General features: G+C 37.1%; 2 protein-coding genes and 1 long non-coding RNA gene across 4 annotated transcripts in view; 2 read left to right on the top strand and 1 right to left on the bottom strand.

Moving 5' to 3' along the window:
- The window catches only part of LOC121853479 (disintegrin and metalloproteinase domain-containing protein 10-like), a 41416-nt gene extending 29141 nt beyond the window's left edge, over positions 1-12275 (top strand). The window contains exons 14-15 of the mRNA XM_042347621.1: positions 2247-2284; positions 7057-12275. Coding sequence (XP_042203555.1) covers positions 2247-2278 — 32 coding nt within the window. The 3' untranslated portion in view covers positions 2279-2284; positions 7057-12275. The remainder of the gene's footprint in view (positions 1-2246; positions 2285-7056) is intronic.
- Positions 12276-17665: 5390 nt separating this feature from the next.
- LOC121853403 (galectin-4-like) lies at positions 17666-26137 on the top strand. 2 transcript variants are annotated; one of them, XM_042347481.1, is made up of 9 exons: positions 17668-17748; positions 18522-18628; positions 19770-19835; positions 20521-20609; positions 21332-21542; positions 22067-22351; positions 23054-23167; positions 24351-24464; positions 25105-26137. In XM_042347481.1, exons 3-9 carry the CDS (start codon positions 19812-19814, stop codon positions 25258-25260), a joined length of 993 nt encoding a protein of 330 aa, XP_042203415.1. In that variant the 5' UTR covers positions 17668-17748; positions 18522-18628; positions 19770-19811; the 3' UTR covers positions 25261-26137. The 2 variants fall into 2 exon arrangements, with proteins under 2 accessions (XP_042203414.1, XP_042203415.1); XM_042347480.1 differs by lacking the exon at positions 18522-18628 and having other exon boundaries at positions 17666-17748.
- Positions 20009-26205, bottom strand: part of LOC121853404 — a 33420-nt gene continuing 27223 nt past the window's right edge. Inside the window, exons 2-3 of the long non-coding RNA XR_006086314.1 lie at positions 23030-23225; positions 20009-20602 (exon numbers count right to left, since the gene is read on the bottom strand). This is a non-coding gene — a long non-coding RNA (uncharacterized LOC121853404). The remainder of the gene's footprint in view (positions 20603-23029; positions 23226-26205) is intronic.

Here is a 26205-nt window from a genome sequence, read left to right as displayed (position 1 = left end):
CTGGTAACAAATTGACGCTTTTGGAGGACGCATTTAATATTTACTTATTTTTACCTACAATAAAGCATAATAAGACAAATTACGTGTCAGTAATACTACATGATGCAAAAAACTAGCTTTTTTAACGATCAGAATCACATTGAAATATTACACGGCCGTCAGCAGAGGCGGGAAATATGACTGCGAACTACTTCATATTTCCTGCCTCTGCTGACGGTTAGGCATCCTAGCTCCCTAGTCTGTCACACTCATCAACCAACCTTCAGAGGCCGTGTAATATTTCTAGCCAGTTGTTTGAAACAAATTAAATACTGTACATCATACTTCAGGACGGACTCAGACTAATTTGAAACAGCCTATCAAAATAACTCTTGAAATGGCGGGCATCTTTCAGCTGGCGCCTGTGTGTGGATGGTAATAATCAATAATATTGACAAATGCTTTTAACACTGAGTTATTTTGTATTTGTTTTTGAGACCTGCATGTGTCTGACCTTGTATTATTTCTCTTAGTGTACAATGGGGTATTCATGGGGTGTGTGTGTGTGTGTGTGTGTGTGTAATATGGGTGATGGTTTAGATTTACAGTTTATCTATTTTATGAGGTTATTTGAAAATACTGATAAATTAATGATATCAGCATTGTCTTTCTTTACACATGCAGATAAGTACGTACCACACGATACAAATTACACACACATACACATGAACGCACACACAAATGAGCAAAACTTGACACCTACACGTACTCAGCACACACACACACCCTTGCAGCCTCGAAGAAATTGCTCAGGAAACACACCAACACATTATCAGACACACATAAAAACCAACAAATGGATCAACACAGAAGAAATCCCAAGGACAGTGGCATCCGCTGGGGTGTGTTACCGCGACGAATCGTAAACAGGATTATCCAATCACCCACACGTATATTACTCGATAGACCAACACGATAACTGCTGCCTGGTAATTAATGGTTCAGTTAGAGGTAATTATCATTTATCACTAATGAACTTTTAAACTGCATTAAACGCATAAAACTTCACTGGTTTATGTCAGTCTTGATGCATGGCAGGCAAGAAATTTACCACAGTGTAAGAGATTGTTATTGTTGTTGTGGGGAAGTTTGGTGAACCCACACACTGTAACCCATTGTTGTGATCCTTGCACCTGCACAAACATACACACACACACACACCTGCACAAACAAACACACAAACACCACCCTTCAAAAATAAACACACAAACACCTGCACAAAAAGCTGCATGATTACACTCTCATTCTTAAAGTCTTTTAGGTTTATATGAGAAGCAAGAAGCAATGTTAGGGCATGAAGAGTGAAGACTATTGTTGACATGGACAGTTCATTCATAAGTTTGGTACAGTGTTGAAGGTAACATATACCTCATAATTAATCTATGAATCTGATTAATTGATAGTTGTTATTCTCTAAGTATGAATTAGAATTTACTTCCTTTGGCATATGAAGCTTTAGAGCATTGTGTTAATATTGATACATAATGTTGAGGTGTGTTTAGTAGAGTCTAACCACAACAGTTTACAGTACAATATGTGATATATGGTAAAGATTTTGGGTAAGCTTTGAGCCTCACCAGACCTGTGGTAAACCCAGAGTCTGACGAAGTGGGTGCTAACTGTTGGCACCTCATATTAACAACTGCCAGCTTGTAGTTCATCCAGTCATTTCACCTTGGCATTAATAAGCAGCTTGTAGATTATGCTTGATTTTTCCAAAGTTAATAAAGAGCTTGTAGTTCAGATGTTAGGTTAAAACTAATTACCAGAATATTTGATAGACTTTCCCATATAATACTGTAATTGATTTAGTCATAATAATGTAGCTTTCTTTAATCCAGTAAGACTCATTTGGTACATTGTAACACCTACCAGTTAGCTCCTGTTCTCAAATGACTTTTCTTGTTAAAATACTTGCCTGCTTTAACTGGGGTTACATCTTGTTAACGTGTTAGCTCGTTGCTGACTATTTCTGTGTCTACGACTCTACACCAAGATGTCCATTTCAAAACACCGATGTTTTATTTGGTCCCTTATTAAATTCTGTAAGTGAAAGCACATCTCATGTCCTAGCACAGAATAGTCACACACACACACACACACAGACAAGATATAAGGCCCAGATGAGAGTGTCGGCAGGGACCCCCACATGGTAATGATCACTTGCTCCAGTGCCTCAAAAAGCTTTTATTTGTAACATGTTGCAGGCGGGAGACGACACGAGAACTCTGCCGTATAGTGTAAGGTACGTGTGTTTGTGTGTTGCACCTCCTTGCATTTTCCTACTCAACCACTTGTAATTATCACTCACAAGAGCATTGTAGTTGTACACCCTTGCCAGAGCTTCTCCAGTCAACCTTAACAAATGTTGCATAAATGGAGAAGCACTTTTAAAATTTGCCAGCAACCAGATTTAATTTTTTTTAGCCATTATTAATTTGTAAAATTATTTTTTTGCTTTACAGTTAATTTCTGACATCAGTTTAATGGGATCACATGAAGATTAGGCCCCCAGCTTATTGCATTAGGTTGATTCATCTTCAGTTAAAATAAGCTGGGTTACCAAATCTTCATGTGATTAGTATAGTGGTTAAAACTCCTGTTAATCTATAATCCATTGGCCATAATAAATCTTTAAATTTTGTCTAGGAGTAAAAAGATGGAGACAATTTTATGAAAATTTGTCAGAATTACTTAGATGTTCTGTGTATTGTTGTTTCACTTGTGACTGACTGAAGGGAAGGACAAGATCACTCATTCTCTTTGAATATTATTGAATATTTTTATTTTATGTACTATTTACTGTACATTACAGGTTACGGTATTTCTGTATTTATCTACAGTACAGTATATATATATATATATATATATATATATATATATATATATATATATATATATATATATATATATATATATATATATATATATATATATATATATATATATATATATATATACCCTGTGTGTGTGTGTGTGTGTTTTGTGTGTGTGTGTGTGTGTGTGTGTGTGTGTGTGTGTGTGTGTGTGTGTGTGTTTCATCCAGCCATATATAATACATCAGGAAAAGACTTCAAGAGTGTTGGAAAAGCATACCTACATGTGTACTGTATAATCACATATTATACATTTTCCAGTTATTTCATAGTATATATGCTGTATTATAATTCCTACCTCTCTCTCTCTCTCTCTCTCTCTCTCTCTCTCTCTCTCTCTCTCTCTCTCTCTCTCTCTCTCTCTCTCTCTCTCTCTCTCTCTCTCTCTCTCTCTCTCTCTCTCTCTCTCTCTCTCTCTCTCTCTCTCTCTCTCTCTCTCTCTCTCTCTCTCTCTCTCTCTCTCTCTCTCTCTCTCTCTCTCTCTCTCTCTCTCTCTCTCTCTCTCTCTCTCTCTCTCTCTCTCTCTCTCTCTCTCTCTCTCTCTCTCTCTCTCTCTCTCTCTCTCTCTCTCTCTCTCCCTCTCTCTCTCTCTCTCTCTCTCTCTCTCTCTCTCTCTCTCTCTCTCTCTCTCTCTCTCTCTCTCTCTCTCTCTCTCTCTCTCTCTCTCTCTCTCTCTCTCTCTCTCTCTCTCTCTCTCTCTCTCTCTCTCTCTCTCTCTCTCTCTCTCTCTCTCTCTCCTCTCTCTCTCTCTCTCTCTCTCTCTCTCTCTCTCTCTCTCTCCTCTCTCTCTCTCTCTCTCTCTCTCTCTCTCTCTCTCTCTCTCTCTCTCTCTCTCTCTCTCTCTCTCTCTCTCTCTCTCTCTCTCTCTCTCTCTCTCTCTCTCTCTCTCTCTCTCTCTCTCTCTCTCTCTCTCTCCTCTCTCTCTCTCTCTCTCTCTCTCTCTCTCTCTCTCTCTCTCTCTCTCTCTCTCTCTCTCTCTCTCTCTCTCTCTCTCTCTCTCTCTCTCTCTCTCTCTCTCTCTCTCTCTCTCTCTCTCTCTCTCTCTCTCTCTCTCTCTCTCTCTCTCTCTCTCTCTCTCTCTCTCTCTCTCTCTCTCTCTCTCTCTCTCTCTCTCTCTCTCTCTCTCTCTCTCTCTCTTCTCTCTCTCTCTCTCTAAAACTTTGTTTCTTCCTCAGAGTTACAATGCCTTCAGATGTTTTTCTTTCGATCTGTGGTTCATGATTTAAATTATCAGAGTGTTGCTGTCGAGGTGGTTAAAGATTAGGTTGGGTTTGTTTAACACACACATCGCACCCCCAACACGTGACCAATATATTGACCCTTTTGAAGTAATGACCTTCAGACTCTTAATTAAAGTTACGACATCTAAAGTGACTTCAACCTAACTTGACCAATCTTTACCCAAACTAACCTGACCTGACCTGACCTAACCAAACTTTACCAAACCTAACCTAACCTAGCTGTCCATACCCATTCTGTTACCCTTTTCTTTATTTTAAGGACCAAACCTGTCCTTACTAAGTATCTTCCTGCAATTCCCTCGTTTCTCAATCTGCTGTACTGTACAATTTGTATTTTCGTGATAACACCACCATTCAGACACACACTATGATAGCGTAATATATTGTCAACTTTCTCTCTCTTTTTTGGGGGGGTAAACATTATAAGAAGTTATATTCAGAAATTTGTTTGGATATTTTAGCTTTCCTGCCATCACACTTCTTATAATCTTAGCTTTCCTGCCACCATACTTGTTAGAAATGTTACAAGATGTTATTTCTTATGCTTTCATCAGCATCAATTCTTCTTCATTTATCACAACCACTCTTAAACAGCAGCCATCATCAATGGAAGTTAGCTGTAGGGATGGTGGCCATCATCAGCAGAAGTTAGCTGTAGTGATGGTGGCCATCATCAGTGGGGCAGAGTAAGAAAACCTTAGCCACTGGTTGTGGGTTAAGTTTGTTGGTTATTCTTTATTTACTATTGTATCATCCCACAAGTCCCATTATTTGAATATATTTTCTTATCACACAACTAACATCATCCAGAACCTCTCTCACTAGCCTGTTATAAACACATTGACTTTAGCAAATTAATACTTCCTTGTCACTAACTCAACCTCAAACCAGTCACACAGTTCTATGTTTCTCTTGGAACATCTTGGAGTGTAGCAAAAAGTCACAAACCTAATTTTAATTTATCATGACCTTAACTGTCGGAAATTTGACCCGCTTTCCTTAACAGTACAGTATTAATGAACTGCGAACCACTATCGTGTCGATATCTTTCAAAATATATTCCACTTCTCGGTTCAAATGGTTATATCCGGAAATCCTCCCCTTGCAGAATTTATTTTCGACAGCAACAATACTCAAACACTTGGTCTTTGATTCAACAGTCTAGGGAGGTAAGCTGATGGACTGAATATAAATAATTTACCCACTATTCAGTGGACCCTAAGAGTAACTAAATATATTCTAAATCAACTTCTCCATCTAAATTTAAGTACTGATACAAATGAATATTTAAATAATTAAGGTAATAACCTCCTGGATAATATCTCTATAAGGTGGGTTAGTTGTCATAAGACAACACAGAATTGAGCTTACAACCCCATACGTGGTAAAGTGTGATGTTAACCACCAAAATGAACTATTGAAACATTGATTATTAAGTAAATAAGGTAAATACTATAGGTAGGTAATAATTACAGTACTATTAAATTTCAACTCCTACACTTACAAGTTACCACTGTAATGTAAGAATTTTAGGTGGCCACTAAAAATCTCCTATTCATGTTGTACCAGAAGTCTAGACTACTGTACTAGTATAATAATACACAGAGAAGTACAGTACCTGTACTTAGCTGTTGCAGATGTAGTCTGATTAATCTTGATGTTGATAAACTTAAACTGAATCCCATCACTTTGTTGCCTCTTTAAAAATGTTCTATGAGAACATCCTTAACTTAACCGAACAAAGAGAAAATAGGACTTTAATAGCCCCAGTATTAATATGGCTTATGCCCCCCAGCTGAATTGTCATATAAATATTTCAATTACTATACTAAGTTAATACTGTAAGAAACAAGTGAAAATTATGACAAAAGTTACATAGTGGTATTTAACCCTTGAATATTGTCTTAACCGACAGAATTTTAGGATTTATGGTGTGCATGTTGACGGTTTCTGCTGATAACAAACCAAACTGTCCCATAGCTGTCACAGAGATATCAACCTTTCAGATGCAAAACCATTATTATAGTATTAAAATTTTTCCAATTTAGCTCTACGTATTTAGTAACTAAAAATTATTGAATAGTTTAATGTAAACAAATTATTAAGAATTATATTAATCCTTGTTTGGATTTTGTCCTAGATGATACAGGTAATACAGTAGTTTAATTCTACTTAACAACACGGTTGTCAATCTCCAATCACCACTGGATAGGTTAGATTTTCGACATTAACTAAACAAACTTTACCTTAACTTAACCTTATACAGTATAACATTAACCTTACCCTAACCTAATCTAACTTTATTTAGGCTATGTATAAAAGAAGTGTATATCCAGTGAGTCTTATATAAGCCAAATTTGACTTTTTCTGGACACCCCATCTTGTACACACTTAAGAAGAGCCCTCAAACTAACTCTGTGATTTCTTCCCCCTCAACATAAACACTGAGGAAATGCTATAGTGTCTTTCTCTCCATTATACAGTTAGTCAAACATACTCACTCTACATGTATTAAGCTCTTAGTTCTTTTTTTTTTTTTACAATTAATTATTTTTCATATGAAGTTTTGTTCCACTGTTAGATATACTGTACTGTATTTTATTCATATATTGTAATTATATCTTTGAGATCTGCTCGGGGGTCTCTTGATTCTGGCTGGTAAATGATAAATAATTCATCTCTGGTCTCCCTCATGTATGGGACTGTTATTGTATACAGTGGAGAGTTTATCATGTTCTTCCATTTGAATTTTTATTATGAGCTGTTTTAGGACATGTTTCTCTGCAGTCTGAAATTTAAAACCACATTTTTTATGTTTCTTTTTCACTATGTTTATATTAAGGTGTTGGTTAGATTTTTTTTTTTAGTTAGATATTAATTAGATTGTTGGCACGTTTCAGCTTCAGCCCCACCGCTGGAGTAAACTTGTGATACTAATGCTGTAAGTGGCCATCCTGTGGGGCTCTCCTGACTACTGCTGCTGCCTCTCACTGGGTCAGCCTTCCTCAGTGCTGCCAGTCACAGGGGCATAACAACATACTGTTCCCCTCGTTACCACAAATAAATCAAATAACCACATTTACTGTAATGCATTGAAACATCTGTGGTACTGATTAAAAAGACAACTATATTCACATCCTGAAATAAACTTGTCAAGAGAGTGTAAAAAAGAGAAAGAAAACTTGCAGGAAATTAAAGTTGAAAAGCAACAGCATTAACAGTGAGGAAGTGGTCATATACCAACAAACAAACTCTGCTGTTTGGTGATGAAATGGAGCCCTGGTACTGTATAATGTTGTTTTAACTCTTTGAGTATGAGTAACTGTGTCAGGCCTTAGTGAGAAGTAATGCTTAAAATATATTTATGATCTGTTGAAGTGTGAAGGTGATTGATTGATTGAGAAGAACGGAAGTCGCAGAGGGATTGTCGATAGTGAAGAAATCTTATTTATCACAAGTAGTGGTCTGTTATTACTGACTATATACTGAGTATCAGCATGAATGAAAACTGACTTCAGTAAGTCTTCAAATTAGTGGATGGATAATTCAGTTATGTACAAGAAGACAAGACTAGTGGTGCTTTGAAATTTTTTGGTCAAGAATTATTGCAAGAAATGTGGTTCATGGGTTTTTCCAGTGTGGGTAATGGTGCCAACTATAAGGATGGACTCTGGCTGCCTCAGGCCGCCAATTATCCGGTTGTTGCGCTCCTCATGTAGTAAACACATGTAAAGCTTTTTCATTATTAGTATTTGGCTCATGTATGTTCATTTAAGGTATTGTCATAAGAGATCATCCCATTGGTAGTGAAATGTATCCCACACATTATTTTTTTTTATTTGATTTATTCATATTTACAAGTTAATGAATCTTCTGATACCATATGTACATTTTGGGTACAGCATTATCATAACTGTCACAGCATATTTGTTTGGAGTAATAATGGACAGTGAAGTCTGTTTTTTTATATCATTCCCTTAGACCATTGCATTTATTACAGATGGCTTTAGAGTAAGATTTTGATGTATGCGTATTCTTATTGGAGAAGGTCATTGTGGGTACTTCATAAAATGTGCGAATCTCAAAATTACAGGCCTAAGGACCATCCAGTCTTAGTATTTTGGAAATTCTTTATAAAGTTTGTTGGAATGTTTGGCACGCAAAGAATGCTACATCTTGTACTACACGGCCAGCTCTGTATTGTACAAGCGCCGAGATATGGGTCTATGTGAGAGGAGGTCATATTAATCATTTTATACACATGGTTGTATGTAATTAAAAGGTAAAACTTTAGCTCTCAGGTTGGAGATGACATATTTTATATTCCATGTCCTCATTTCTTTATTTTGAATCTTTTTTTTTTTTTTTTCCTTAATCACCTGGTGTGTAGTCAAACCAGAGTCCCTCCTACCCCTCACATGTCATGTTAGACACCACCTCAGACCATCTTCTTGACTCCACATCCTCCTTCTCTACATACTTTATAACTTTCACAAAATCACTGACCGTACCCCACATTGTCTTTATACACTTTCACGGACAACCATACGGTATCTCATTATAACATAATTTTATTTCCTACACATCCCAAGTCCCAGGTCCCAGTAGGTCTTTTACCCTTCAGCCACATACGGATGCTCAGTGATGCCCACCACCACTTTCCCCACATCTCATGCTGCCCCACATTCACATTTGCTACCACTGGTGATTGCAGAAACAAGCTTGTTATCTCATTGCAATCTTTCCCATGTATGTGTGTCGATCTTTGCCATGAAAGGAGGAAAATATCTGCCACAAAGGAGAAAGATGTTTGCCATAGGAGAAAAATTTCTGCCACAATAAAGTTATAGATTTCTGCCACAATGGAGAAAGATCTCCTACAATAGAGGAAGATCTCTGCCACAACAGAGGACTACCATGATTGCGACAATGATGCCTACAGACTACCTATCTCAGCCTTGACTTTGCTCCCTCAACCCTCAAATTGTTCAGTTAAGAAAAAACAAGAAAAAAAGGTATATCATTGCACTATGGACCTACAACAGTGCCCATTTGCTATTAGTTCAAGACAACACACATTTATGTCTAGGTTAATTTGCTGTTGGGAGCTTAGTTGATGCTCAGGAGGGAGTTCCTGCCTTCACCAGTAACAAAGAAGTGTGTCAAAGTGTATGTATGTAAGCCAGAAGGAAACAAATTTTTTATATATTCCACTAACTTGTGTTGTTAAGAAAAGATACACTCATGTTGACTGTGCCCTGTGTCATGTAACATTAAGTGATCCCAAAGTTTTGTAATCCATATTTATCTCCATAATTTGTGCAACAAAATAAAAAAAAAGTATTATTAGCTTTTTTGAACCAGTACATCACAGTATGGTTTATCCACATATTTTCATTTGTGTTATTAAAAAATAAATCCATTCTTTAATGGATATTTCCTTGTTCTATCTCCTTCATACTTGTTGGGAGTGACTTTGTGATTTATGTCAGCTCCTGATAAGTGAAGTGGATTAAATTGTCTTATTTAATCTTATTTAGTTTAAATTATACTCTTCTTTTTTTTAGCTTTTTATAGTACTGTACTTGTATAGCATTCCAAAGATCCAAAGTTATGGAGAGAACAACCATAGCTTACATCTTGTTATTTTGCCACAGGTATTTTTCTTTCTCATTTCCCTTTGATTTAAGCCAATTATCACAATACATATTATTGACTTGTAGTATATTTGACATAAAAAACTGCTGTAGAAATATTATTTGTGTTTAAAAAATAATTAGATAATTCTTGTGCTCAAAACATTAATGGGAAAACTGAGTGAACCAAAGTTGTTGATACCATGGATTATATTTTAACTGAATACGAGCACATAGTTGATGTTGCTCGTGATTGGTGCTTTCAACGTTCCTCTCTAATACCATCAATTACTGTGAGTTGACTTATATTGCTCAAATGCATTTTTTTTTATTTAAGTAACTTTGTGTGTGAAGCAGTTTTTATTATTATTATTATTATTATTAATTATTATTATTATTATTATTAATTATTATTATTATTATTATTATTATTATTATTATTATTATTATTATTATTATTGAAGTTGACTTTAGGAAATGGTCTACAAATCAACTTACCCATCTGACCCCCCCGTCCAAATTTCGGCCAAACACCCCCTGTCCCTCGTATTGTCCTGAAGAGCACCCAAGTGACCTTCCAAAGATATTAAAGACAAATTTTAATGCAGTAATGTCCATAACTAATTGGTGAAAATTTACAGTCCAGTATTTTGCCGTATTTACAAACTGAAGATATTAAACAAATGAAGTATGGTTAAAAAAAAAATGTCATAAATATCAGATGTTGGAAAAACACAATTCCAACCTGCATCGGTTATGGTACGTTGATCATAGGGGCTCTGTCCAGTGTTTGCAATGTATGATAACAAAGAGATTTAGCTCGACCGTTTTATCTTGTTACCTTTACCTGCACTCCAAGTCAGATGGTGCATGCAAAAATCTTCCCAAACATATTGGCTTTTGAGCTATCTCTTAATCTGAAAGTATTTAAAGATTTACCAAAAGTACTGAATACACCCATTGTAAAAAAATTTAAGTTGATTCACTTGACCATATTAGTGAAGCAAATACCACATGAATATGATAATGAGAAGTAAAACTTGGAAGAAAGGGTGTAAGATTATGTTTATTACTTAGAATACACTGTATACATAAGAGTTATTAAATGTATAAGGGACATTGTGGGCCTAAGAGAAGGAGCAGAAACACAACAGGAAGAAAAATCTTAGAAATGCTTATAAAGGAAACGCTGAGAAAACAGGGCGGTGGAAAGTTGTGATCTTTGAAGGATAGTTTAAGTGTTAAGTGTGTGCCAGGCAGCTGTGTTATTGTGGTCAGAGAGAAATAAAACCATCGGTAGGAGTAAGAGACTGCACAGGCATGTGTCTGTCTGTCACGACTGAATCCAACATATCTCTTCACTCAGTCTGAGCTTCTAATTTAAGATAATAATCTTCAGTTCAGTAGGACAATGTATTTTTAGTTGAATTTTAAGAAATAAGACTAATCTTGTTAATTTATGTAAATTTTATAATCTCAACCAGTTACCAAGGATAGTTTGTTGACTTGTAAAGTTAAATTACTGAACACTGTACAGTTGTGGTCACACATACAGGAGGAAATTGTAACAGTGTACAGTATTTGTGTTGCCACAGGAAGAAAAATTATATAAAAAGATTTTAAGCTAGTTGGTTGAAATGAAATGGTGGATGTACAGTAGTATGTGTGGTGATGCAAGTCAGGTGCTGCATCACTAGTAAAGTTTGGAGAAATTGTTTACCAACTATAGTGGAAATAGTATTGATGGAGAGTACAGTAGTTCAGTGTTACCATAACATTTACTTCAATTAACTTGCACATGTTTAAGTTTTCAGCTTTTAAATAATGTATTGTATAATAAATTTCACTTGTAGATGAAAATGAGGTTAAATTTTGTTGATATGAAATTCTTATTCAGAAGTTTTATAATCACGCATCATGACAAGCACTACAATGTATGATTTAAATCAAACTCTAATTGAAGGATGGTCTTTGTAATAAACTAAATCATGTAAAAAGCAAAGTAACAATCGTGAAACTCTTGAACAAAATAAAGTAAATGCGTGTATGAGCAAACTTTGGGTACAGCCCCTAAATAGATTCCTCGCAGCACACTTGAAAGGTTTGTGGTGTTAGGTAATTATTGGGCATTAAAGTTGGACAATCCATCGCTGACTTAACAGGACAAACTCAGAACAATAATTCTTGCCTTTGTAAATTGTTCTGCTCTGAGAAGAAATTGTGAGATGTGAACAAGAACATTACATGCTCATTATTCCTTATTGCCAGTTTGATGTTCTGACCCTGAGCCTAACACAATCCCTGATGTTTACATGATACATTTGGGCATAACGTAGGTTTAATATGTTTCCATATGATATGTAGTTTGATCATTGTTACTGTCGGTACACACTTGATATTAACATGAGTGAAATCATTTCTTTGACTCAGTGTTTTATGATCACTCCATATGTTTAATAAATAAATGATGTGTGCTTTTTGCATCTATGTTCATTTCTTATCCTTGTTACTTTGCAGTGAATGTGAATGAAACAAAATGAAAGTAAGTGAAGAAGGGAGGCAACAAGAAGTGAATACTAGCATGAATGGAAATAGAATGGAGATGGAAGAATGGACTGAAGAACTTGGTAGAAATGAGATGGATGGACACCCAAGGAATAGTCATGTGAGTCAAGTGACTTTTAGGGAATGACTTGCTGCTTGTGGATGATGTAAGAGTGTGAGAAATAAAGGGTAAACCAGACATTAAACTAGAATGAATGACACAACAATCAGAGAATGTGTTTGTTTGTTATTTATTCTGGCAAACTTGAATTATAGAAGGAAATGTCTTGAAAGAATAACAACAATGTAAGTGTGTGTGAGTTTTGTATACACAATGCTGTATAAATTAACTGTACATACAAGTCTTTTATTGTCAGGTGGTGATCTGGTTTGTAACATCCAACAGCAAGTGGGTTACTCCACCACCTTGGAGGATGCTAGTCTACCCAAGGGTTGTTCCACTACCTTTCATCAGCTAGTGGGTTGCTCCACCACCTTCTACAGAGATCTCTTGTAGAAATTATGTTGAATAGTTATGTATGTTGTGTTAAGGATGAGCGGGAAGTTGTCAGGTGTTGCGTGGTGTGGGGCAGAGAGGGTGTTAGATTCTCTGGTGGCAGGTACTGTATTGTACAGTACACCAAGCTGAACACCTCAAATGTGTCAAGACATTCTACCTGCTGTGTCCCACACATTTTCATCTTTGGCTCTGTCCGCCATTTGAAGTGGGAATGTTATTGGTTTGTGTTTTGTAAACACTTGGGAACTGATGAGTCACTCAATTCATTATAGGAGGAACATTTTTCCATTTCCCCTCAACTGAGTGTTTTTTTTTGTTCTTCTGTCTTCCAAGTCTTGGAGTCCAACAATGTAAATTCAGAAGTTGTCAGTAAGGAAGTCCGAGGTCAAAAGAGTAGACTTGTCATATATGACATGACACGATGTGGTTACGTTGAAAATAAACCACCAATTGCTTATTTCCAGTAGGATCCCCAATATATATATATATATATATATATATATATATATATATATATATATATATATATATATATATATATATATATATATATATATATATATATATATATATATATATATATATATATATACATACTAATCAACAACAACCGCACCCCGCCAGGACTCGAACCCACGATCTTTTGTGTGTGACCGGGTAACGTTACCTCTAGAACACTAAAAGTAGTCCTAGACTTTGTTATATTTCACACAAAGCCTGTTCATCAAGCTTATGGCACCGTGAACCTCCAATAGAGGACTACCCGTGCCTCGTAAGTGTTCAGAGTAACGTTTTACCAAATCCGGTACAGGTTGTACCTCTCTAGTCCGGCAACCTCGGGACCTGACTGGTGCCGGACCATGGAAATTCACCCTTTTCCTGGATAGATAGTAACTTGTGCTTATGCTTGGAAGCACTAGCACCACTTTCTCTGCATCATGGTCTCTTTGAAGACATATTGAAGGGTTAAATGTCATATAGTAGCTTCTCAAATTTCGCGAGTTTTTAATTCTTAACGTATTTTAATGGAACACACAAAAAAATAAATCAATAAAAATTTTGACGGCGGAAACTTGAATTTCGACAGGTTTGAACGGCCCGCCAACGTGCAGACGACGTGCATAATCGTGTAAACAGCGTCATTTCTCTTATGTACAAAAGATTCATTATTGTTTATTACTGAATGTCTTTTTTATTGAATTAATGTTTATGTGCAAAATGAGCAATACAATTCATTAATAGTACGTAGAATATTAGAACACACGAGGAAATGACACAGCATTGTTTTCATGGTTACAAAACCAGTGACTGACTGGTTCTACATATAAAACTGAAGAAAATAAGACCTTGGCTGCAGCTGTAGTAAAATTAATATGGTTGTTTTAAGTAATGTTATTTAATGTTAATAAATGGAACAATAGAAGTAGCTAACGATAATGGTAAAAAAAAAGAGAGATCGCGTATGTAAGTGCGCATGCGCACACGTGAAAACATATTGTCATTACTTTACGTAAGAATATGAAAGCAACACTTATTTACTGTTCATATATATTTTAATTAAGGTTTCTGAATTTGTTTTTATTGAATTAATGTTTGTGTGTGCAAAATAAACAATACAATTTATTAATAATATGTGGAATATTAGAGGAGACGAGACGGCTGCCGGCATTGTTTATGTTAAAGCTTACAAAACCAGTGATTGATTGGTTCTACATATAAAACTGAAGAAAATAAGACCCTGATTTTAACTGTAGTAAAATTAATGTAAAAAAATTAATATGGTTGTTTGAAGTACCTGTAATGTTATTTAATGTAATAAATGGAACAATATAAGTAGCTAACCATTAATGGTAAAAAAAAAAGTGAGACTGCGCGTATGTAAGTGCGCACATGTGAAAACATATCGTTATTACTCTACATAAGAATATGAAAGCAACACTTATTTACTGCTCATATATATTGAAGGGTTAAATGTTGTACTCTGTATAGACAAGCAGAGAGAGAGAGAGAGCAGCCGAACTGCCGGATGTAAACAAACCTTAATTTCCCGCGGCTTTTTTTTGTTAAGGGGATTAGCCCACCCGGGCATAGGTCACTGACCCACATTGGGGCCTGAGGGGCAAAAATTTAATACTCCTGTAATAATAATAATAATAATTCAGATAAGTAAAAAGAAAAAAAAAAAGCTGCCTATCTACCTATTGGACAAACTAAAATGTTCCGGACCATGGGAGTTTCCGGACCACAGAATGCTGGACTAGAGAGGTACAACCTGTATGTGTATATATATATATATATATATACTGTATATATATATATATATATATATATATATATATATATATATATATATATATATATATATATATATATATATATATATATATATATATATATATATATATATATATATATATATATATATATATATATATACACACAGAGTCCTCAGATGCGCCTGCTGGGGTGTGTGGGCCTGGGTCAGGAGCAGGGCCTGCGTTAGGAAGAGTGTCCATGACAGCAACAGGGTGCATGAGAGCAGCAGGGTCCACAACACCAGCAGGGTGCAGGACAGTAGCAGGGAGTACCTGAGGGAGAAAAGAGAGGTGTGTGGGTCTGCACTCAGGCGCATGGGCCGCGTCGGGAGCAGGGGCTGCCAGGCAGGAGCGGAGGAGGGTCCAGGACAGTGGCAGGGGGTACTGGTGGGTCGAGGGCGGCGTCTGGGGCAGAACGGGTGGTGCATGCCACATGTGAGGCAGAACGGGCGGTGCAGGAGACTTGTTGTCAGCTGGGTTGTATGCCACATGTGAGACAACGGCGAGGGTGTGGATTAGCCGACTGCTAGGGGAGGCAACTCTGTCTAGATACACGAGATCTGTGGGAGAAAAGAGGGAGAAGGAGGGTTGTGGAGGCGATGAATGTTGTGCTTCCCTCGCGACAGGTACAGAGTCCTCAGATGCGACTGCTGGGGTGTGTGCGTCTAGGTCAGGAGCAGGGGCTGCGTCAGGAAGAGGGTCTATGACCGCAGCAGGGTGCATGACAGCAGCAGGGTCCACTACAGCAGCAGGGTGCAGGACAGTAGCAGGGAGTACCTGAGGGAAAAAAAAAGGTGTGTGGGGCCGCTCAGGCGCATGGGCTGCCAGGCAGGAGCGGAGGAGGGTCCAGGGCAGTGGCATGGGGTACTGCTGGGCCGGGGGTGGCGTCTGAGGCAGGGCGGGTGTGCTGGGGTCGGTAGGATGTGGTGCTTGGGGCAGGAAGAGGAGCTGGTGTCTGCTTAGGGAAGCAGTGCTGCTCTAGGGTGTCTAACCTGCGGTGTAGAGACAGTAGCTGTAGAGCTGATGAGAGCTGCCTCTGTGTAGATAAGCCAGTCTTCCATGTTGCTTGAAGACTGGGAGAGTGATCAGTTTCTCCTCCATCCTGTGTGAGTGCGACTCTCCGGGGGTCACCACGAGGTCAGGTCTTACACCATCCCCGACACCGGCTCCTACTACCACCTGAGATTCCTTGTCCGAGAATTGCTGTTCGACACCACAACCGCATCCAGCCCATACGTGCACGAACTGATCGCTATAAGAACAGCCCAGTCCCAACCATTGTAAAAATTATCAATAACTTGTAATAAATCAGTGTATTCACTCCCAGTAAACACTGCTCCTTCCACTGTCACTATGTTGAAATGAACTGTAGTTTGAGCTTTTCCACATCTAGTTATTATATGTCTTATTTGTGTCACTCATGTTACTTGTATATTATTTGTAATTCGTAACCCATTCCCCAAATATGTAACTGTATATTTTCAGCCTTCTGGCTGCCAAGCTCTTTCAATAAACCGTTAATTATTATTATTATTATTATTATATAGCGGGGGTAGGCGTGGCTTAGTAGTTGACCTCAGTCGTGTAAGGCGGCGCTGGTTGACCTAGACCATGAGGCATACACTGGGGAATTCGCGGGGTCGGCTACTCGGCGACAAACAGCGTTTGTAGGGGAGGAATCCACTACAAGTCAAATGTTTTTCTGAACCTGCGCAAATGGTTTGAATGTTCATGCATTGCCATGAAGTACACTAATGCTTTTGTTGAAGTTCGGAACGAGCAGGTCGGTTGGAAACGGACAACATGCGGCAACTCGTCAGATTTTCGCAGTTGTATTACGGTAAGTAGTTAATTTCTTCACTTACAAAGCACGTAGACACAATTTCCTTCATCCTTCATGCCCTGCCCATTGCAGGAGATTTATGATTGCGTTGGTGGTGCAGCGGTAATGCGCATAACTCACCTACATAGAATTCAAATAAAAATTTGTTGCCTGTTTTAAAATATTTACAATAATAATAAGGATGTCTGTGGAAAAAGTGAACGAAATCGAACAACTCCAGGCGGTAGCGGTGTTTTCATAAATTACCAAAATTAAAGGTAAGAACCAATTCGGATGAGTTGATCTCACCTAGAGTCATGTATATTTTCTTGGCGAGGAAATCGATAGGAACGAATCAAATGTTTATTTCTAACTTACAGCCTTGCACATAATAATCTCCACTTGCCCTTTTCCACACACGAGTCATGGCCAATGACTCATGGGTACATGTCTTTAGAACTATTTTTTACACATTTGACAGATTGAACTTGCCGCAGTCTTCTTCCAATGCAAACAAATGCGACATTCTCGACCCAGAGAGGATATAATTTTGTGTATGGTAAACCGTAATAGTAATTTTTAGCATTTTGGGGGTCTTTTTATTATTTAGGCTTAGCGCCTTTTTAACTTCCTTAAGGAATGAATCTAGCGCTATTTGCAAACTTTATTCGGCAACACTGGGTCATGAGTCGGTCAGTTCAGTCCCTCAGTATCGTACGAGGACAAACAACCTGCGCGAGCGTTAACGACGTCTCGTAAGTTTTCACTAAATGGTCTTCTTTTTTCTCTAGAATTTCTATTAATTTATTGGTAATTTTGTTATTATTGATGTTTAAACGTATAATGTTATTAATGAAGGTGTTATGGTGTGTCTTGGTGACCCACTTCACTTGCTTCACTACTCAGGTATTACAGTGACAAGGTAACTGGGTTATTTTTCGTTATCCACCCATCACCTTTTTACACATGAAAATTAATTTTTGTCGCTAATTTTTTTTTTTGCTGTTTGAGATGATTCTGACGTTTATCTTTGGTACAAATAACTTTTTTTTCTTTTAGTTAGGTTAGGTTTGTTGCTTGGTTCTTTTGGTATGAGAATAGGTTATTTTTGGTATGTTTTAATCAAATCTGGCCTCTTTTTTTGTGCAGATAAGCAGCTTCTGTTAAAATGAGAATGTACATTTTTTGCAAAGAATGATAATTTGCGCAAAAAATGAAAGTCAGATTTGAGTAATACACCAAAAATAACCTATTCTCATACCAATGGAACCAACCAACATAACCTAACCTAACCTAACCTATCCTATTCTCATACTAAAGGAACCAATCAACTAACCAACCTAACCCATTCTCATACCAAAGGAACCAACCTAACCCAACCTAATCTAACAAAAAAAAAGTGATTTGCCCCAAAGATAAATGTCAGAATCATTTAAAACAGCAAAAAAAAAAAAGGCGATTGGTGGTTAAAGAAAAATAATTGGTAACTGTATATATTAAGTGGAAGATGTAAGGTTTATTTTAACAGAAACCTTCAGAAGAAAGTATTGGATTCCATAATTGACAGTTGGCAGGGCCACCTGGCCTGGCTGTGAGGTGCCCAGACTACTAATGAGAGGGAAGGACCTACAATATGTATGTTAACATCCCTTTTCGTCTACTTTCCATTGTGTCTACTCTCGAAATAGTAGTTATTCCTATTGGTAAAGGTGGAGATAGGTAGCACCAGAAATAACTTATGGAATTGAACCAAAATTCTGGAGATACTATTTGCATGATACTGAACACGAGAATGGAAGTAATAATGCACAGAACCTATCAGAACCTTACCAAATCTACCAAACCAGTTAATATTGACGACTAACCTGCTGACGTGTTATTTGTTTTGATGTTTATTTTCATGTCATATTTTCATCAGTGAGTTCCGATATGATAATCATTTCATGTGCAAATGCTTCATTTGGCAGATAAAAGAGACACACACACTACTCGTCTTTCTTGGCGGTGATGCAGCAGTAATGCATTATCCCGGATATAAACAGCCAATCATATTGACATACTGTATTTCAAAACACTCTGCCACTGAGGCCGGATCGATGCCAACTCTCAGCGTATGTTTGTAAGCTGTTTGGTCTAGGCGACTGCTCTCTCATCCACAAAAAACGTAAAATTACACCTTATTGTAGATTTTTTCTGTTTAATATACCGTTTTTGGTCCGGGGGCAGAGCCCAATGCTTCTGCCACTTGTTTTTCTTATCAACTAAGGTTAGTTAATGTAAGTTTAATTTAGAAATAATCACTTTTTAACATATTTTCACAAACTATGACAGTGTCCACTATAAAACAGTAAAATTGCATCTTTTTTAAAGTCGTTTTTATGAAAAATTGGCAGTGGGTCAGTCGTCGGTAATTACTTAAAAAACCTTACCTAACCTACCAAACTCAGTAATACTGGAGTAGACAGTATAATATGAGAACACCGCCACCACCAGAAGGAGTTGTTCGATTTCGTTCATTTTTACAAAGATGTTCTTATCATTATATTAAGAACTATTATATATTTTTTCTCTATGATCATAAATCACCTTTTGTGTTTACAAGGCTCTATCACATTAACTTTACCTGATTAACCTAATGGCCACTCAGTAGAGAGGGCCTTGCCAAGGGAAGGAGGTCAGTGGCCTGTGTAGGATTCCTCCATTGTTCATGTATAATATTGTGTATTTAAGGTTAAGAATATAAAGCCTGTCTGTTGTAACACTTGTTGATTTTCAGCATTGTGTGTTGTGGCCAGAACCAGCGTGAGGGACAACTACCATGGCTGCCCCCATATATAACCCTGTGAGTTTAACCAGGGAGGGGATATATATATATATATATATATATATATATATATATATATATATATATATATATATATATATATATATATATATATATATATATATATATATATATATATATATATATATATATATATATATATATATATATATATATATATAAAGTCTCTAAACTTGCTTACCCTGGCTTGTGTCTGGTGAGGGTGTGCTGTTTTATCTCATTAGGAGTTGGATTAGGTTGGTTTAGGTTAGATTAGTTTAGGTTGGGTTAGGTTAGGTAATATATGATATATGGATAATAGTTACATTCATTTCTAATATACCCTAAACTTACATAAATTGCTTGTGACTTTTGGCAATTGTAAAAACTTAAAGCATAATTTTGGTATAATGCAGGATCTTCAAATGGCACACAACTCATATTAACCCTTAGACTGCTGCTATTGGAAAGCTTGCTTACTGCTGTAAGTGCAATATAAAAAAAAATCAATGCAGAAATTTGTTCTCATATAAGAAATGTCACACCTGTGTAAATGTACTTATATGAGATATATCATGACTCAGCACATCATCCTTTGGATCCTCGGTCATCATTCACTCATGACTCGGCCATCATCCTCTTATGATTCAGCTATCATCTTCTCACAACATCCAGCTCATACAGATGTTCCTCATCCCTCCAGGGAGCTCCGTACTTGGCACCTATTCCTGGAGGCTTCTCACCGGGGAAGATTGCTCATGTCACAGGAACTTTCACAACAAATGCTAACAGGTGAGACAAGATCTGTGGTTAGGTAAGTTGGGTATTGCTAACTCATACAATCTACACATTTAATACCTCGGTTAACTATGCAGTTGTTAGCCAATATAGTACAATATACCCTGATGTGCCACTGTTCTTTTGTTTGTTTGTGAATTGATTTGTGTGTCGTTCGTCTTACTATAGGACGCTGGAGTACTTTGTTTCATACACTCCTGCAACTTGTCGTGCAATATTTTGAAATATACCTACATATTTTTTTTAACTCTGCTCTCTTACAACATACTGAATAAAGTTGCAACATGTTTCTCCAATTTAATCTTAAGTGTAAACACTATCTTGGGCTTCTTCTGGATTCTTAAACTTGTTGAAAGAACTTGAAAGAAACTTTAGAGGGGGGGGGGGCTGTTATCTGTGGCAAAAAAGATTAACTCGAGTAATATCTCAACCATTAAACAGCATCCATCCTCAGTGGGAGTTTCACATTCATCGTGTTACATTTTGTGCACATGAGAAGGGGGTAGGGAATCCTTAACTGCTGGTTAAGGGTTGATAGACTAATTCTTTGTACTTGGGGATGACATTGTACTGAAGGGGTTAACTTGTCAACAAATTTAAATAAATATATTAATAATAGACGTAATTAATTGGATATAGAGGAAGTGGTTGAAATAACTGTTGGTGGTGGTGAAAAACACAACAGAAAAGTAATATATACATTTTTTTTTTTTCAGTTTCATCCTAAAATTACAATCTGGACCAACTGGTGACCCCACAGATGAAATTGGTCTGTGTATGTACGGGCGAGTGGTGGAGGGCGTAGTGGGAAGAAATTCCTTCACCAGAGCCATGGGATGGGGCCAAGAGGAGGCCACCAACACTCTGGCTCTTGCACGAGGACAGAACTTTGATGTCACCATCATGTGTGATCCCATCAACTTTAAGGTTTGTTGCAATATTATTTTTTGTTTTTTGTTTTATTGTGAATATTTAAATCTTTAAATATTTACTCCATTCATATGAGCACAGTGGTTTACTGATGTATACCCGATAATAATTTTTTTATTTGAAATGTTGTGTGTATTAAAATCTTCTTTTGTTGTGTGTGTGTGTGTGTGGATTTTTAATGGGTTTTTACTGGTTGTCAAACTACAGAAATGTTGAAGAAAATACTGTATGTATTCTTGTGTTTATTAAGGGGAGATATAGGACGTGTGTGACCCTACTTCCGATAATATTGAATGCAACCTCTCGAAAATTCTAAATGTAATCCCAACTAAAGGTATTAGAAAATGCATGTTGAAACTTTCACTTGCTTCTTTATTCTGGTTATGATAAAGGAGGTTACTCAACTCTTCAAGTATTTTTCATTAAACTTCATGAGAGACATCTGTAAATATTGTGTGTGTGTGTGTGTTTGTATGTATGTACATAGTTTATGAAGTTGTTCATTAGCTTCACTTTGTCAGATTGCTATCAATCATGACCACTTCGCTGAATTTAACCATCGCACCAACCCGGCAACGATGACATACTTAAATATCGCCAGCACCAGTCAAGACATGAACTTAGCGTGTGTATGGATTGAAGACTCTAGTCCTCCTCCATATGCTCAGATGGCCCCAGTAGGTCCACACTACCCTCCTATCAGTGGCTATGAGCCACCACCACCTTACTCTGGTGGTCCAGGATATTCTCAACCTTTTCCCAACCAACAAATGTACCAGCAGTCAGCTCCCCCCGGCCAGTATGGGGTGAGTCTTATAGATGTTATGTTTGTTTCATTGTATAAATTAAAAATCTTGTTAATTGATTATATATTTTTTTTATCTTAATTTGAAATGATGTGACTTTGACAATAATTTATTTTGTGTTTTCTGGTTGTCCTGGATTTATATGTCTGTGTTTCTGCTTGAAAAAAGTAGACACACATCTTATGAATACAGTAAGTCCTAATTTTAAAATTTTGGATGATTAAACTGGGTAGTACTGAATGTAATGTTGTTGTAGGTAAAATCTCAGATGGGATTGTATTTGAGGAGTCCATGAATCTAGTGCGACCTCTCTAGAATGACCAGAGCATTGACATTTTCAGCAAACACCAAGTGAGGGGAGAGATCAGTTAAGTGCTGGAAAAATTATCTTCTTGACATGACAACCAAAGTTTTATGAGATGAACATTATAAAGGAATTTGGATGTGGAGAAATGTTTTGTGATTGGATATGTACCTACTTAATAAATAGTAGAAGCCTTATACTATACTAGCTTACAAAAGTAAGAAAAATCAACAAAGAAATGGTCGTAAGAGGTGTTTGTGAATACTGTCTAGAAACTTAAGTCAGTCATTCAGATGTAATAGCCATAGAGCTGTCAGTTGCAGCTAAGAATCCTTTATTTGTTGTTATGTCTCATAATAAACACTGATACTAACCCAAGTCACGGTTGTGTTCCTCAGCAAGCACCACCACCACAACACTCAAGTGGCAGCAGTGGTAAAGGGATGTTAGGGATGGTGGCAGGAGCAGGTACAGCCGTCGCCGGGGCCTTGGGTGCTTCTCATCTTATAGGAGTATGTTGAGTTGGTATTTTGTTGTTGAATTTATTGGCTTCATTATTCTGACTTGGCTCTGAATATAACAAAGATAATTACACATTATTGAAATCACATCTTAAGAAGTCTTTTTTTTCCTCTTGAATTATAGGGGTATCCATAAATTCTGACTCATTTTCAATAACCTCAAGAATTTTATCAATGGAACACAGCGCAGGTGTGGAAGTCTCAATAATTGCTACAACAAGAAAAAACTTTAGTGTTGTTGGTCAAGTATAATAAAGCCAACATATTTTCTCGAGTCTATCTATAATGTAGTTGAGACTATTAAGCTTTAAAGTGAGTCTGATAATTCATGGAAACACTTTACATTGCAGTATATTACTTAACATCAGCTTAAATTGCTACCTGTATTCACTGTCACTTTTTAAAAATTTTGCATGGTGTTGCATACAGGATTTGATGGAAAAACTTAACATGGAAAAGCTTAACATTGGAAAGCTCAACATGGAAGAGTATAACATTATCTGTTTTTGCATTACAGTACGTAGTGGCTAATTCAGAGATACAGGACTGCTAAACTATTCAAGGATAAATTTATTCAGTTAGTGTCTGTCTGGTGAGGATGTTTGTTTACATTATACCTCCTTCAGTACCTGTTGGTGATGATGGGGTGAAGTTGATAGAAGGGTTAATAGATAGTGTCATGGTTGGTAGATAGTGTCATGGTTGATAGATACAGTAGATAGTGTCATGGTTGTTAGATAGATAGTGTCATGGTTGATAGATAGATAGTGTCATGGTTGGTAGATAGATAGTGTCATGGTTGGTAGATAGATAGTGTCATGGTTGGTAGATAGATAGTGTCATGGTTGATAGATAGATAGTCTCATGGTTGGTAGATAGATAGTGTCATGGTTGATAGATAGATAGTGTCATGGTTGATAGATAGATAGTGTCATGGTTGGTAGATAGATAGTGCCATGGTTGGTAGGTAGATAGTGCCATGGTTGGTAGATAGATAGTGCCATGGTTGGTAGATAGATAGTGCCATGGTTGGTAGGTAGATAGTGCCATGGTTGGTAGATAGATAGTGCCATGGTTGGTAGATAGATAGCGTCATGGTTGGTAGAAGGACAAATAGATGTGTCATGTGTAAGGAAACAACAATACAGGTATAAGTAATTTTTTAAATTTTCAGAAATCCAAGACGAATGGTGGCTACCCTAGCTCTGGTGGCTCTGGAGGAGGACTTCTCAACAAGGCCTTAGGGATGGGTGGTGCCGTTGGTGGAGCGTCCATGTTGGGAGGATCGGTAAGCAAGACTGTTATAGAATGTGAATTGCGTGACGTGTAGGCGGAAGCTCCTGCTTAAACCACTTTATTGGTAACCTAACCTAGCTTTAACTTAATCTGACCTAACCAAACCAATTCTAGCCTAATCTAACCCAATCCAACCCAACTTAACCCCTACCTCAGGATAGCATTTGGGTGTTTATTCATTAGTTGAAATAATCTAGGGTGCTTAATCTTCTCATCATGCCAGAGTATTTCTGGCAGGGGGAGAGGACACCCAGGTAACAGTAGTGTAGTAGTGTGCATGAAGGACAGGTGAACTTGGCATTGACTGACTTATGGAAGGACATACTGTTGATGGGTGATGCTGTAGGTTGTGTGAAGTGACTGGCTTAGACCAGAGATATTCTGACAGAAGCATAGATTGTTAGAGCCCTTTTTACCATTGCTTTATTAATCTTTACAGGGAATATATTTTTTGTATAATATGTAAAAAGTGTCTTGTGTTAAAAATCAAATCAGTGCATCACATAATCATTTCTGATAGTGAGAAATTAAATAACTCAAAGCAGACATTCTTATACAGTATCTCAGTTGTTATTATTATTATTCTACATTGTTATAATATTACTTTTATAATTGTATTTTTTGGACAACAGAAGGGGATGATGGGAGGCAAGGCGATGAAGTACGGTGTTCCGCTGGCTGGCCTCGGGGCGCTGGGGGCCGGAGGGTACATGATGTCTAAGGGTATAGGTCATGGATTCCACGGCTCCTCTTCCTCTTCCTCAGGTGGCTCAAGTGAAGAAGAATAAGATCCTGGATAACCAAGAATTATCTTCAGGCTGCATCAGTGCTGTATAGTCTGGTGGGCTAATATTATCTCGCTTCAGGGTCATCAGTAAGCTCAATGACACCCCTAAGAGAAATTATAATGCAGATGTTCTTACCGCATCGACGTGATCAGTAATCTCACCTTTAGGGTAGTGAGAATGCCTTGAGTCGCTCTTGTTAACTGTCAGATTTTTGCTGTAGCTTTACCGGTTTCTCACAAGTTCAGTTTAAAATATCATTGCTATAGGCCAGCTTCTTGGACATTTACTGCATGGATGCATACCACAATGATTGGTGTGTGGTCTCCTGGTTTCTTGCAACTTGACGAGTATTGACGTGAAGCCACAATTGGTAACATAGGTTCAGTAGGAAAATCTGTATGTCTACTCTATCTACCTTGGTCCATTCCTATCTCAGTGGGATAGAATCTCATTTAACCTGAATTAAAAACTTTATGATCTGATCGAATCCTCACCTAACATAAACTGATCTTAATGTAACCTTACCTAACCTAACTTAATCTAACCTAACTTAATTTAGCCTAACCTTAATTTAACAATGCCAAAAAACTCTCGGCACTTCCACTCCCTTCAGTTACTTCTTAAGACATTGAAAGTCATGCACAGGCTGGGACCTATGAACCCTGCTCACAAAAGCCTAAAAGATTTATATGTTTTGTGTGTGTATAAGTGTCCTCTCAGTGCCTAAATTCCTGGAAAGAGAAAAAGAATTTATATGGCAATTATTTTGTATTTCATTTTTTTTAATTCTGATGATGTCTGCTGTGTTAGTTATCTGTGTTATAATCTATCTGTTTTTGTTAGTTGTCCTTGTAATAATTTATATTTTTGTTCCATCTTTCTTTTTATTCTTTCTTCCTTACTTGATTACTCAGATTAACCTTTTCATGTGTTCCTGTCAGCAGC

The sequence above is a fragment of the Homarus americanus genome, unplaced genomic scaffold (assembly GCF_018991925.1).
Source record: "Homarus americanus isolate GMGI-L3 unplaced genomic scaffold, GMGI_Hamer_2.0 scaffold4896, whole genome shotgun sequence".
NCBI lineage: Eukaryota > Metazoa > Arthropoda > Malacostraca > Decapoda > Nephropidae > Homarus > Homarus americanus.
The sequence above is the reverse complement of the archived record's forward strand: the minus strand, read 5'-3'. Positions and strand labels throughout refer to the sequence as shown.